Raw genomic sequence first — 13,369 nt, forward strand, 5'->3', positions numbered from 1 at the left:
AGGTTTCTGTTACTCTTTTTTTAAAAAATGTTTATTTATTTATTTATATTTTATTTTTGAGAGAGAGAGCGAGCGAGCAAGCGAGCAAGCATGAGCAATGAAGGGGGAGAGAGAGAGAGGGTGACATAAGATCTGATGCAGGCTCTAGGTTCTGAGCTGTCGGCACAGATCCTGACATGGGGCTTGAAATCATGGATCATGACCTGAGCCAAAGTCGGATGCTTAATGGCTGAGCCACCCAGGCACCTCTGTTATTCTTTATTTTAGTAATAGTTGTGTGAAGGGGCTCAAGTTGCTGCCAGAGGCAGCAGCGGCCTCTTTAATGGCTTTTCTCTCTGCCAGCATCTGCTGCTTCTGTTTTGCCAGGTACTTCCTGGTAGAATAATGGGCCCCAAATCGTGATTTGTGGTCCTGGTAGGCCTTGGCCACCTGGGTGAACCACTCCAGCTCCTTGACACAGTTCTGCCTGTAGTTCTTGCCTTCCCTCTGCTGACAGGCCTTCAGCCTTTCCTGCATAATGTTGACAATTTCTTGGTCAACTTTAGTGTCTCTTCCCCATTGCATTTCTGCTTCAGACATGCACAAGATATTCTTTTCCTGGCACTCAGTGATGTCTGGCACATGGCTGAACTCCTGGTGGTAGTAGTAATACCTGTTCTTTACATGCTGATGTCTCTTAGGTCATGGGCCGGTCCATGAGGAGGTCTAAGGACTTCGTCAAATATGTTATGAGGTTGGGCATTGAGAGCTGCGGCGAGGGCAACAGTGTGTGGCATGATGCCTCTGGGTACACGTCCTTGTCCCAACTGTCCAGCGTGGCATGGCGGTGGTGTGTGGGGGCCTCTGATCTCTGACACTCGAGCCTCTCCTCTACCTGGGTTCCACACCTAGGTTGGCACAGTGTAGCAGCTCCTCCAGTACAACGTTGAATAAAAGTGGTGAATATGGACATCCTAGTCTTGTGTGTGGTCTTAGGGAGAAAACATCTAGTTGTTCATCCTTAAGTATGATATACGCCATAGGTTTTGCAGTTTGAGGAAGTTCCCTTTTATTACTAGTGGTTTTTTTAGTGGAAGAGTGTTGGATTTTATTTTGTCAGATGCTTTTTTCTGAGTTGAGACGATGATGTGGTTTTTAATTTTTGTTTTATTGATATGGTGTACTATTGTAATTCATTTTTGGATGTTAGACTCACCTTGCATTCTTGGAGTAAATCTCATCTGGTCATGGTGCATAGTTCTTTTATATATTGCTTGATTCATTTGCTAGTGTTTTGCTGAGAATTTTTACATCCATATTCATTAGAGATATTGGTCTGTAGTTTTCTTGTGTTTGCTTACTTTTGGTATTGATGTAACACCAGCCTTATAAGAATGAGTTGGGAAGTATTCCTTCCTCTTTTATTTTTTGGGGTAGTTTGTGAAGAATTGTTATTTGTGTTTGGTAGAATTCACCATCTGGACCTAGTCTTTTCTTTGTGGGTAGTTTTTTGATTACTAATTCAATCTCTTTACTTGTTGTAGGTCTATTTAGATTTTCTATTTTGTTTTTAGTCAACAACAGGTAGCTGGAAGCAAGATGAATAATGCTGATGTCCTGCTCCTCCAGGGAAGATAGTTCTCTGACTAGGAGCTGTGGGGAGAAGGGTGCCTTATTCTTGGCTGTACCAGTCTGGAGTGGAGTTTCTATCTTGTGAGCCAGGAGTGAGGGGAGAATGAGTGAATCTCGTTTTTTTAAAATACTATAGACTTTTAATTTTCTTACTGAGTTTTAGGAGGTTTTTAATGTTTCTTTACTTTAGGGCAATATCCAGAGACTTTAAATGGTTATTTTAAAAGATAATTTTCACCAATTTTCCTGGGGAGTGGGTCCATGGAGCTTCTCACATGTCATTCTAAAAGTGAAGTCTTCTGAAACTTTAAATTGCATAGCATAATGGTTATGGGAGACATACTTATGTTATCAAAAGATTTGGTCAGAGTTCCATTAGGTATCAAGGTACTCTATCTAGTGTTTGTAAAACTGTTTAAGAGTAAGTTAAAAAGTTATTATATACATGCTTATTAGGAAACCAACTGCTATGTGCAAAGATAAATTTTTTGTATGTATGTTTTATTTGAGCCATAGGATTAAACCTTTTGTAGATAAACAGGGATATTCAGCAATCTTAAATTATTCAGGCTTGCTGTGGAACTCATCTTTGAAGCCAAAGTGGAAAGGAGCTCCTTTTTAAAATCTACTGTTCTTCATGGGGCACCTGGGTGGCTCAGTCGGTTAAGTGTTCAACTTCAGTTCGGGTCATGATCTCACAATTCATGACTTTGGGGCCCACGCCGGGCTCTGTGCTGACAGTTCAGAGCCTGGAGCCTGCTTTGGATTCCGTGTCTCCCTCTCTCTCTGACCCTCCCCTGCTCGCACTCTGTCTCTGTCTCTCTCTCTCAAAAACAAATAAACATTAAAAAAAAAAATAAAAAATATCTACTGTCTTTCAGCTTAAGTTGTTTTAAAATCCACTAATTTTTGCAAAAGGAAATTAATGGTATGCCAACTTAGCACAGTTGTGGTTTCTTAATTTCTTGGGAATGGGCAGCATGCCTTTCTTTGTTTCTGTCTTTAAAATCAGAGAGAGAGAGAGAGAGAGGCATTTGGGAAGCACATACTGGCTACTGACATCAGCTCAAATTGTTGGTTTTCTTATTGTTTATTAACTTTATAGAGATGTAAGTCCTTACAGTTCAATACATTATTGTCCACAATGGTACGTGATAGTGCCTGGGACCTGGAAGAACCAGTATGTAGGATTTTGATGTAATGGAATTTATGCAGTTCTGCTATGTATTACCTTATGTTTGCCCTGGTAGGAAAGTCATTTGGTCCGAAATAATTAAATAGCTCTGGTTCTGTGAGGAAGAGCCATTTGTTGGACCTGTGTTTAAAATCAGCACCCTTCGCCCCTCTTAAGAATTACAACAAAGCAAAACAAAATAACCCCTCTACTGACTCATGCTTTTCAATTTTTTTCCTGATATTAAATTGCAGGCAGTGGCAGCCTGAAAAGACAAGGATCTAGAGACCAGGGAGAGGGCACAGAGAAACAAGTTTCTTCTGTGTGACTTAGAGGAATCCTACAACTAACCTTTCTGGGCCTCTCCTACAGAATGAGAGGACCAGCTGATTACTAAGTACCTTCTAGCTATTCATGCCCTTTGGCTTGAAAAATAAGTCTTTTTTTTCCAAGCTTTGGAAAGGTAACTTGTAGCACAGTTCCCAGGAAAAAAGGAAGTGGTAAAGTAGAGCCCTAATATAGGAAAACATTTACTTTGGCTATCAGGTATCAGGTCACCTGGTGCTTTTTATACTTTAAGGTGCATGTGAATCATCTGGGTATTTTGTCTGACATGAGGCTGAGATTTTGCATCACAAGTTCTTGGGTAATACTGATGCTGGTCCAGGGACTACACTTTGGGTAGCAAGGAGCTGAACAGTGTAGAAAAGGAGGGCTTTCAGCAGCTAGTGAAGTAAAGGGTGACTAAGGAGAAACTGAGAGCAGGAGAAACAGAAACTAAATGTTGCCTGTGTTGTTTTGTTAGTAAGAATAGATCTTAAATTCTATGCTAGAAGTCCTTGAAAAATAGTTTGATGTAGAACATTTCCATTTACAGACAACTCTCTATGTTGGAGAGTTAATTTTTCATATTGGAGGGTTTTTTTTGTTTTTCATTTTTATTTTAGCAAGCTGAAAAAATTTGTTCATTAACTCAGGATTTTGAGGCCATTTTCACATAATAGCTATTTCAGTCATGTGTGTTTATATTCAAACAGTAGCTATGTCTTTTGTGGTCTCTTATCTTAGCACTTTGATTTTTTAAAAATATCATTTAATAGCATTGATGGAAAAAACTCTTCTCTATGACCATTATTTAGGCATTTAATCTGTTCTATAGAAAACCCATGAGGTTTTCTCTTCTGCGTGCATGAGGTGAAAGTGACCCTTTTGGATGCTGAACATATAGATCTTCCCTTTCTATTTTCTCTCTGTAAGAGTCCTTTGAACTGGCTGATGCTGAATGTGTGCAAAGGATCTCACACTTGTTGGTTAGCCTATTGATTTCTGTTTTTGGCTGTGTCTCTGAATGGAGATTGTGCCTCTAAGTCTTTATTCTTTATGATATTATCAGCAGCATTTCATATAGCTGGCCATTCTCTTTTTCTAGATATACCTTTTTTCATTTCCTTACAGGTGGCTCACTCCTGGTTTTCCTTTGGTCTCATTTGATGCCCCTATTCAGTTTTCTGGCCATCTTGCCTTTTTTTCCCCCTGGCCTCTGACCACAGAGCCCAGGTTTTCTACCTTGAAAGCTTGTGTCTGATTTCCTCTCAGCTCCCCCACACCCTTCTCCCATGCACCTTTTCCCTTTTCTGATTATACTTTATATTCTTTCGCTGTAATAAATCACAGCCATGATGACAACTATATGATAAATGCTGTGAACCCTCCAAGTGAGTCTTTGAGTGGTACTGAATTTGGGTAACACTCTTCTCTGGGCTGCAAGAGAATGATGTATCTTTATACTGGTAGTCTAATGATATGGTATATTACAACTTTCCATATATTTCTGAATATATAATGAGAATATATGGCACTTATTAAGTACTGTTACTTCCCTCTCAAATAAAAAAATCTAATAAAAGTGTAATAAAGTGTTTATTACATTTTTTGTATGCTTGCTGCCAGATTTGAAGTTTAGTCATCTGGCAATTTGTACGGTTATATAATGCCATTAGTAATAACAAGTGATGCAGATGTTTTTCAGAAACTCTCCCACATATGTTAAAACTCATTTTAAGTTTATTTACCTATTACGTATTTTTCCCTTCATGTCCATCAACACCTTGCCTTTATCTGATTTCTTTTTTAGTGTAAATAGAGGCCTTGAGTGAAGCTTGCCTTTTCTTTTCTTTTCTTTTCTTTTCTTTTCTTTTCTTTTCTTTTCTTTTCTTTTCTTTCTTCTTTCTTTCTTTCTTTCTTTCTTTCTTTCTTTCTTTCTTTCTTTCTTTCTTTCTTGTTTCCTTAAACTGGTCATTGAAATAATATTATACTCACATAGAAGTTGCAAAAGTAGTGATTTCCTAATAATAACAGAACAATTATCAAACTACTAAATTGACATTTATACAATGCTATGACTAAACTATAAGTCTTATTTAGATTCACTAAGTTTTACATTACATACACTTTTCTTTTTGGAATATGGCTCAAAGAAATTAAAATTTATCCCATGAAACCACCACCAAAATCAGGGTACAGAACTTTTCCGTCATCTCAAAGAAATCCCCTTCTACTAGTCTGTTAAAGTCACGCCCTCCCTTAACCCTGGCAACTGCTGATGTATTTTCCATCAGTTTAATTTTGTCATTTTGAAAATGTTATAGAAATGGAATTATTTAATATATGATCTTTTGGGATTGGACGTTTTTAAGACTTTTTATTTGTTTTATTTTTTTATTTTAGAGAGATAGAGTGTGAGCACAAACAGGGGGAGAGGCAGAGAGAGAGGGAGAGAGAGAATCTTAAGCAGGCTCCATGCCCAGTGAGAAGCCCTCTGCCAGGCTTAATCTTGAGACCCTGAGATCATGACCTGAGCCGAAATCAGGATTCAGACACTTAACTGCCTGAGCCACCCAGGCACCCCTGGGATTGGGTGTTTTTTTTTTCACTCAGCATAATGCTCTTGAGATCCATCCAAGTTGTTGTTACTTCATTTAAAAAATATTGCTGAGTTTTATTCCATGGTAAGGCTGTACCATAGTTTGTTTATTCACACATTGAAGGACATTTGTTTCTTTTCTTCAATGTAGGTTTTAAAAAATATCATAAAAAGGGTAAAAACCATAGTAATGGCTGACGTTTATTGAGTGCTTATTTGTGCCAAGTGTTGTGCGAATAAAACTGTGTTCCTTTTTTCAAACTAAGTTTTTATTTTTATTTTGAATTGTGAGAAAATATACATAACATAAAATTACCACCCTAACCACTTAAAAATATTTTTAAAGTTTATTTATTTATTTATTTTTTTGAGAGAGAGAGAGGAAGAGAGAGAGAATCCCAAGCAGGCTCTGCACTGCCAGCACAGAGCCTGACGTGGGGCTGGAATTCACAAATTGTGAGATCATAGCCTGAGCCAAAATCAGAAGTCAGGTGCTTAACCAGCTGAGCCACCCAGGCACCCTACTGTCTTAACTTTTTTATTTTTTATTTTTTAATTTTTATTATAATTTTTTAAAACTATTTTTTAAAAAGTTTATGTATTTTGGGAGAGAGAGTGAGAGAGTGTGTGAGCAGAGGAGGGGCAAAGAGAGAGGGAGAGAGAGAGAATCCCAAGCAGGCTCTGTGCTGTTAGTGCAGAGCCTGATGTCGGGGTTGAACTCAAAAGCTGTGAGATCATGACCTGAGCCAAAACCAAGAGTCAGATGCTTAACTGACCGAGCCATCCAGGTGCCGCATCTTAACCATTTTTAAGTGTACAGTTCAGTAATATTAAGTACATTCACATTTTTGTGCAACCAGTCTCCAAAACTCTTCACCTTGTAAAACTGAATCTCTATACCCATCAACTAAAGCTTCCCACTTCTCTCTCACTCCAACCCTGGCAGCCACCATTCTACTCTCCATGAATTTGACTACTGTAGGTACCTCATATAAGTGGAAACATGCAGTATTTGTCTTTTTGACTGGTTTATTTCACTTAACATAATGTTCTTAAGGTTCATTCATGTTGCATGTGTCAGAATTTCCCTCCTTTTTAAGACTGATAATACTCCATTGTATGTATATGCCACACTTTGTTTATCCACTCATCCACTGATGGACAAACCCAACTTGGGTTGCCTCTACCTTTTAGATATTGTGAATAATGCTGCTATGAATATAAGAGTGCAAATGTCTCTTTGTACTCCTGTTTTCATTTCCTTTGGATATATACCCAGAAGTAGAATGAGTGGATCATATGGTAATTTATATTTTTAATTTTTTGAGGAACCACCATACAGTTTCCATAGTGGTTGCACTATTTTAGATTTTCATCAACAATGCACAAGGGTTCCAGTTACTTCACATCCTTGCCAACACTTGTTATTTTCTGGGTTTTTTGTTTGTTTGTTTGTTTGTTTGTTTGTTTGTTTGTTTTTTGTAGTAGCTGTCCTAATGGGTGTGAGGTGGTATTTCATTATGTTTTTGATTTGCATTTCCCTAATGATTAGTGATGTTGAACATTGTTTCACATGCTTTTTGACCATGTAACTCTTCTTGGGTTAAATGTCTATTCAAGTCCTTTGCCCATTAAAACAATTTTTTTGTTGATATTCATGAGTTCTTTATGTATTATGTATATTAATCATAATTAGATATATAATTTGCAAATATTTTCTTCCTTTTCATAGGTTGCCTCTACTGCATTCTTATTTATTCCTCTTTATTTTAAGATGAGGAAGCTGAAGTATGGGGAGTTTTGGTAACTCTTAGTAACCTGTCCTTGGTTTCTTGGTTTGTATGGAACATATATCCAAATTCACACTGACCACCTCTGGAGTCTGTACTTTTCACCACTGCATGATTCTCAGCTAATTTCTTGGCCAACTTAAGGAAAGCAAGTGGTCTTGCTTTCTATGATTAACCTATGTGGAAGGCATACTTTAAGAAGCAGATTGATTTACATTTTTTATTTTTTATTTTTAATTTATTTTTAATGTTTATTCTAGAGAGAGAGAGACAGAGTGTGAAGGGGAGGGACACAGAGAGAGAGGGAGACAGAATCTGAAGCAGGCTCCAGGCTCCAAGCTGTCACCACAGAACCTGATGCGGGGCTTGAACCCAAGAATTGTGAGATCATGACCTGAGCCGTGTCAGATGCTTACCCGACTGAGCCATCCAGGAGCCCCTGATTTACATTTAAAAAAAAAAATTTTTTTTAATGTTTATTTATTTTTGAGACAGAGAGAGACAGAGTGCAAGTGGGGGAGGGGCAGAGAGAGAGGGAGACACAGAATCTGAAACAGGCTCCAGGCTCTGCTGTCAGCACAGAGCCCAATGTGGGGCTCGAACCCATGAACGGTGAGATCATGACCTGAGCCAAAGTCGGACACTTAACCGACTGAGCCACCCAGGCGCCCCTGATTTACATTTTTTAAATGTATAGTTGATCCTCATTATTTGCAGATTCCATATTTGTGAGTTTACCTGTTTGCTAAAATTTATTTGTGATACCAGAGTCAATACTTATGGTGCTTTTGGGTCATTCATGGTCATACACAGAGTGGCAAAAAAATTTAAGTCACTTGACACACATGTTCCTGGAAGATATCAATCACAGTGATTCTTTGCCTTCTTGTTTCAGCTTTATACTATAAATAAGTGTCCTTTTTGTGGCCTACTTAGTGCCATGTTTTCCACATCTCTGTTGTTTGGATTTGTTTATTTATTTATATGCTCTGATTTTTGTTTAAAATCGTCCCCATATAAAATGCTTAAGTGCTGTGTAATGTTTCTAATTAGGTGCAAGAAGGCTGTGATATACCTTACAGAGAAAATACATGTATCAGATAAGCTTCCTTCAAATATATGAGTTATAGTGTTGCTGACTGTAGAGTTGAATGTTAATGAATCAACAGTATATTAAATAAAGTAGTTTTAAACAGAGAAACACAAAAAACAAAGTTATGTATTGATTGGTTGATGAAAAATTTGTGACTAGAGGCTCACAGGAGCTTCTCTTTCCCCTAGAGGCAATAGTTCAGTATTTACTAACTCAGTGTTTGCTGTGACCTTATAGAATGGAATGTCTTTATAAATAAGGAAAATTGACTGTATTTCCTATTATTTAAATCAGGGTAGCATGAAGGAAAGGCTTATTTATGTTGGATAAATGAACTTTCATAGAATCTCAGGATATGTGATGTTTGTGTTATAATTTGGGGTCCAGTGGGCATTCACATTCACCCATGTCAGTAACTTTGTGGTAGATGTTGCTGGTATACCCTTATTCTAGATGAGAAATCAAAGCAGAGAGAAGTTTTATGGGTTGCCAGTGTCACAGATGGTTAGTGGTATAGTGGTATAAATGCACCTATACCTGGTTTTCCTGGTTCTTTTTTGGTGTGAATTTTCTTCTTCCATTTTGCCTTTCTACAATTAGAATGGGGAAAGGGTGTGAATGCTTTTTGAGTCCTTGTAATATACTAGTTCCAGTGTTAGCCATGTGATACGTTTGACTTCGTTTGCTTTTCTCAGAAACTCATTGTGGCATGAGATGATGCAGTCTTTTCAGTGACCAAACTGTAGGAAAATTAGGTATTTTGCTAAGGAATTATGTACTAATGAGTGCTATTAGAATTTGAATCTTGATCCTACAAAGAATATTTTTTTTGTTACTGTGTGTCATTGTCTACTACATGTCCCAGAAGAGAGAATTGGCCCAACATACACGTATAATTTTTCAGACTGACTCTCCAATGGCATTGCAAAATATTTGATTATGTTTCCAGCCATTTGATTTGTGGTTTCACATACGTTTGCCAAATACAAAATTAAAGTTAAATTCAGAAATGTTTTAACATTGTCCAAGTTTAATTTGCTATGCCTTAAGAAATAATTAATTCATAATTCATGGTGTGAAGTAGATTTTTACTATAAATAAATGCTTTCTTTTTATAGTGAACGAAAATGTCTTTATTTAAAGCCCGGGATTGGTGGTCTACTGTTCTGGGAGAAAAAGAAGAATTTGATCAAGGCTGTTTGTGTTTGGCTGATGTTGACAATACTGGAAATGGACAAGGTAAGCAACTTATGGCCATGCATCTTGGAGCAAAGCTTTACAGAAATAAAATAAAAATGACTTCCTTTTTAAAAATGTACTTTATAGAATGTAAGTGAACTATAGAATTAAGCCCTAGTTTTTAAGGTAGTTTTCCTTATAAGTAATATTTAGGTAGCAGGCTAACAAGGCTAACAAAGATAGTTTTTACTTCTGTTTTGCTCTTTTTTTTTTGATTTGTGTTGATTCTGTCATATTATTTGGAAGTAGAGCCACTAAAATATTTTAATTAATTAATTTATTTTGAGGGAGAGAGAGAAAGGAGGCGGAGGGGCAAAAAGGGAGAGAGAGAATCCCTAGCAGTCTCCATGCTGTCAGCACAGAGCCAAACATGGGGCTCAATCCCATGAACTATGAGATTATGACCTGAGCCAGAATTAAGAGTCAGATACTTAACTGACTGAGCCACCCAGGTGTCCCAAAATATTTTTGATTTTGAAATTTTTTAGAAATTGTTTTCAAGGAAAACTATATTTTCTTTTTTTTTTTTTTATTGTTTATTTATTTTCAAGAGACGAGACAGAGCACAAGTGGGAGGGGCAGAGAGAGAGAGAGACAGAGAGAGACAGAGAGAGAGACAGAGAGACAGAGACATACATAATTGAAGCAGGCTCCAGGCTCCAGGCTCTAGGCTCTGAGCTCTTAGTACAGAGCCTGACGCAGAGCTCAATCTCACAAACCTCAAGATCATGACTCAAGCTGAAGCTGGACGCCCAACCGACTGAGCCACTCAGGAGCCCCAGAAAATTCTATTTTCTAAAAGTTGAATCTGAAAGCCATTCATACCAGAATGGAAAAATTTTTCTAGTTCTATTGGATGGTAGAAAAAATAATTAAATCATTACTTTCATTTTCATATTATGATACTGAAAACAACATTCTGTCTTATTCTTATATTGATTTGCTCCTCTTTGCATCTTCATATTTTTTGAAGCAGTCTTTAAAACATTTTAGTTCTATGTCATTGCTATTTGGAAATTGTATTATTATTATTATTATTTTTTAATTTTTTTTTTTTTTTTTTTAGAGAGGGAGTGAGAGCATAAGCTGGGGAGAGGGGCAGAGGGAGATGGAGAGAATCTTAAGCAGGCTCCATGCTGTATGGAACTTGACATGGGGCTCGATCCCATGATCATGGGATCATGGCCTGAGCTAAAATCAAGAGTCTGACGCTCAACCGGCTGAGCTACGCAGGTGCCCCTGTTTTAATGATTATAGTCATGAGCTTTTTCTTTTCTTTTTTGTAATCCAGATAGTCATTAGCTTTTTAAAAAACAAACTTATTATAATCATTCTTTTGTTCAGTGTTTATAAATATTGTCCCCTTACATTTTTTTTGTTATTTTATTTCCCTTTCCTATAACAAAAACAATAGAATCTTGGGGACAAGGTGAAAGGAGAAAAAATTTTTTTTTTAATTTACATTTTAGTTAACCTACAGTGCAATATTTGTTTCAGGAGTAGAATTCAGTGATTCATCACTTATGTACAACACCCAGTGCTCATCCCACTATGTGCCCTCTTTAATACCCATCACCCATCTAGCCCATATCCCACCTATCTCCCTCCACTAATCCTCAGTTTGTTCTCTGTTGTTAAGAGTCTTTTGTGGTTTGTTTCCCTCTCTCCTCCTTTTTTCCCCCTGAAAGAAGAAAATTATATTGACAAAGAAGAATGGGAGGTACTAAGCTGTACTGAGCACCCAAATTATTTCTAAGGAAAATCTGGGCCCTGCCCTTTCACTGATAGGAGATGGGAAAGTCTTCTACTCAGAGGGTGTTCTGAGAGTTTCCTCAAACATTATGAACCTTATCTCCTGCCTGTTTGTTAAAACTTATGATTCCCTTATTATTTGGCAGCATAGAATGCTGAGACTACAAAAATATATGCCATAGAGAACAATTTCAAACTCATTTATGCCCAAACTATCTGAAGCTCAACTTGGTTGGAAACTATCCTGATTGATTGTCTTAATAGGCTACTGTTCACTCATTTCTTTTAGAGCTCTTCACTGAGGTGCCACCATTGGGTTACCAGTTACTAGTTTGCTTCTTCCCAATTTTTGGCCAGCTGTGAGCAGTTTCCTCTGTTTTCCCAAGGATACTATACAAAAATAATTTCCTGTGTGTGTCCCACATAGGAAAAAAAAAATCCCTGATTATTATTTCTTAAAACTTGGACCACCAGCATCATCATATTCTGGGGGTGATTATTATATATAAAGATTTTCTATTTCACCTATATAAAATCCTATAAGGTCATGTTTCCTGGAGGGAGGTGGATTACAGGGGGGTGTAGGTATCTGCATTTTTGACAAGCTCCATTGTTGAATGGTGGTACACTACAGTTGAATAATTATTGTTGATCTTAGGGAGTGGAAGGTAGATGAGAGCAGTTTGAGACATGCTCTGTTTGAGAAAGGAATGTCTAGTAGGCAGAATAGAGGTAGTGATTTTGAAGTGAGCCGTATGCTGGTTGTATTTGAAACCCTGGAAATGCATGAAAATGCACAGGGAAAGAAGGTGGAATAAGGGGGCAGGAACCTTAGGACCATAACCTTTAGCATACAAGCATTAAAGGGGGAGGTTTGGGAAGGGTAGATAGTAATAGATTCTGAGAAGGGCAAGCAGAGAGGAAGGAGAACCAGTTGGGCTGGTACCTGGGAGGCAAGGTTTAGTGACAAGAAGACTGAAGTTTCCACGCCATTTAGCAGCAAGTAGTTCATTAGTGTTCTTGGTGAGGATGGATGAGTGGGCACAATGGTGACAAAATCTAGATTTGTAGTGGGAGAAGGAGTGGAAGGTTCGGAAGACTGCGTGTTTATGGCTCTTTAAAGAAACTTAGCTGTGAAGGGAAGAAGGGAGGATAATAACCGGGGGGCAGCGTAGGGTAAGGAGAAGTGGGAAAAATTCAGTGTATGGCATGGAGGATATAATAGAGCAGGGACGGGACACCTGGCTGGCTCTGTAGGTGGAGTGTGTGATTCTTGATCTGGGGATTGTAGGTTTGAGCCCCACGTTGAGTGCGGAGATTACTTAAAAGTAAAATCTTAGGGGTGCCTGGGTGGCTCAAGTCGGTAAGCGTCTGACTTCGGCTCAGGTCATGATCTCGTGGTCTGTGAGTTCGAGCCCCGCGTCGGGCTCTGTGCTGACAGCTCAGAGCCTGGAGTCTGTTTCAGATTCTGTGTCTCCCTCTCTCTCTGACCCTCCCCGGTTCATGCTCTGTCTCTCTCTGTTTCAAAAATAAATAAACATTAAAAAAATTTTATAAAAAAAATAAAATCTTAAAAAAATAGAGCAGGAATTCAGAGAAGATAGAGATGGGATCAGGTGTGCAGAGGGAAGAGTTACCCTTAAACAGGTGTGAGCACTTTTTTTTCACTGTGACAGAAGGCGAGAGGGTAAGAATGGATACAGATGAAGAGAAATTTGCAGGTCAGGTTGGGAAGTTGAAACAGTAATGACCCCTACTTTCTTTGGGGTGATCAGAGAGTGAAAAGA

The 13,369-nt window shown here is 38.0% G+C and overlaps 2 protein-coding genes across 7 annotated transcripts in view; one reads left to right on the plus strand and one right to left on the minus strand.

Moving 5' to 3' along the window:
• BBS9 (Bardet-Biedl syndrome 9) overlaps positions 1-13,369 on the plus strand; it is a 439,547-nt gene that overhangs the window by 7,049 nt on the left and 419,129 nt on the right. For all 6 annotated transcript variants that reach the window (XM_042969708.1, XM_042969671.1, XM_042969704.1 and 3 more), the window contains exon 2: positions 9,710-9,830. In XM_042969708.1, coding sequence (XP_042825642.1) covers positions 9,719-9,830 — 112 coding nt within the window. In that variant the 5' untranslated portion in view covers positions 9,710-9,718. The remainder of the gene's footprint in view (positions 1-9,709; positions 9,831-13,369) is intronic.
• Positions 259-952, minus strand: LOC102956923 (NADH dehydrogenase [ubiquinone] 1 beta subcomplex subunit 10-like). The gene is given in 2 exon segments (XM_042977217.1): positions 259-679; positions 681-952. Coding segments are annotated over 2 exon segments (693 nt in total).

This window comes from Panthera tigris, chromosome A2, assembly GCF_018350195.1.
Source record: "Panthera tigris isolate Pti1 chromosome A2, P.tigris_Pti1_mat1.1, whole genome shotgun sequence".
NCBI lineage: Eukaryota > Metazoa > Chordata > Mammalia > Carnivora > Felidae > Panthera > Panthera tigris.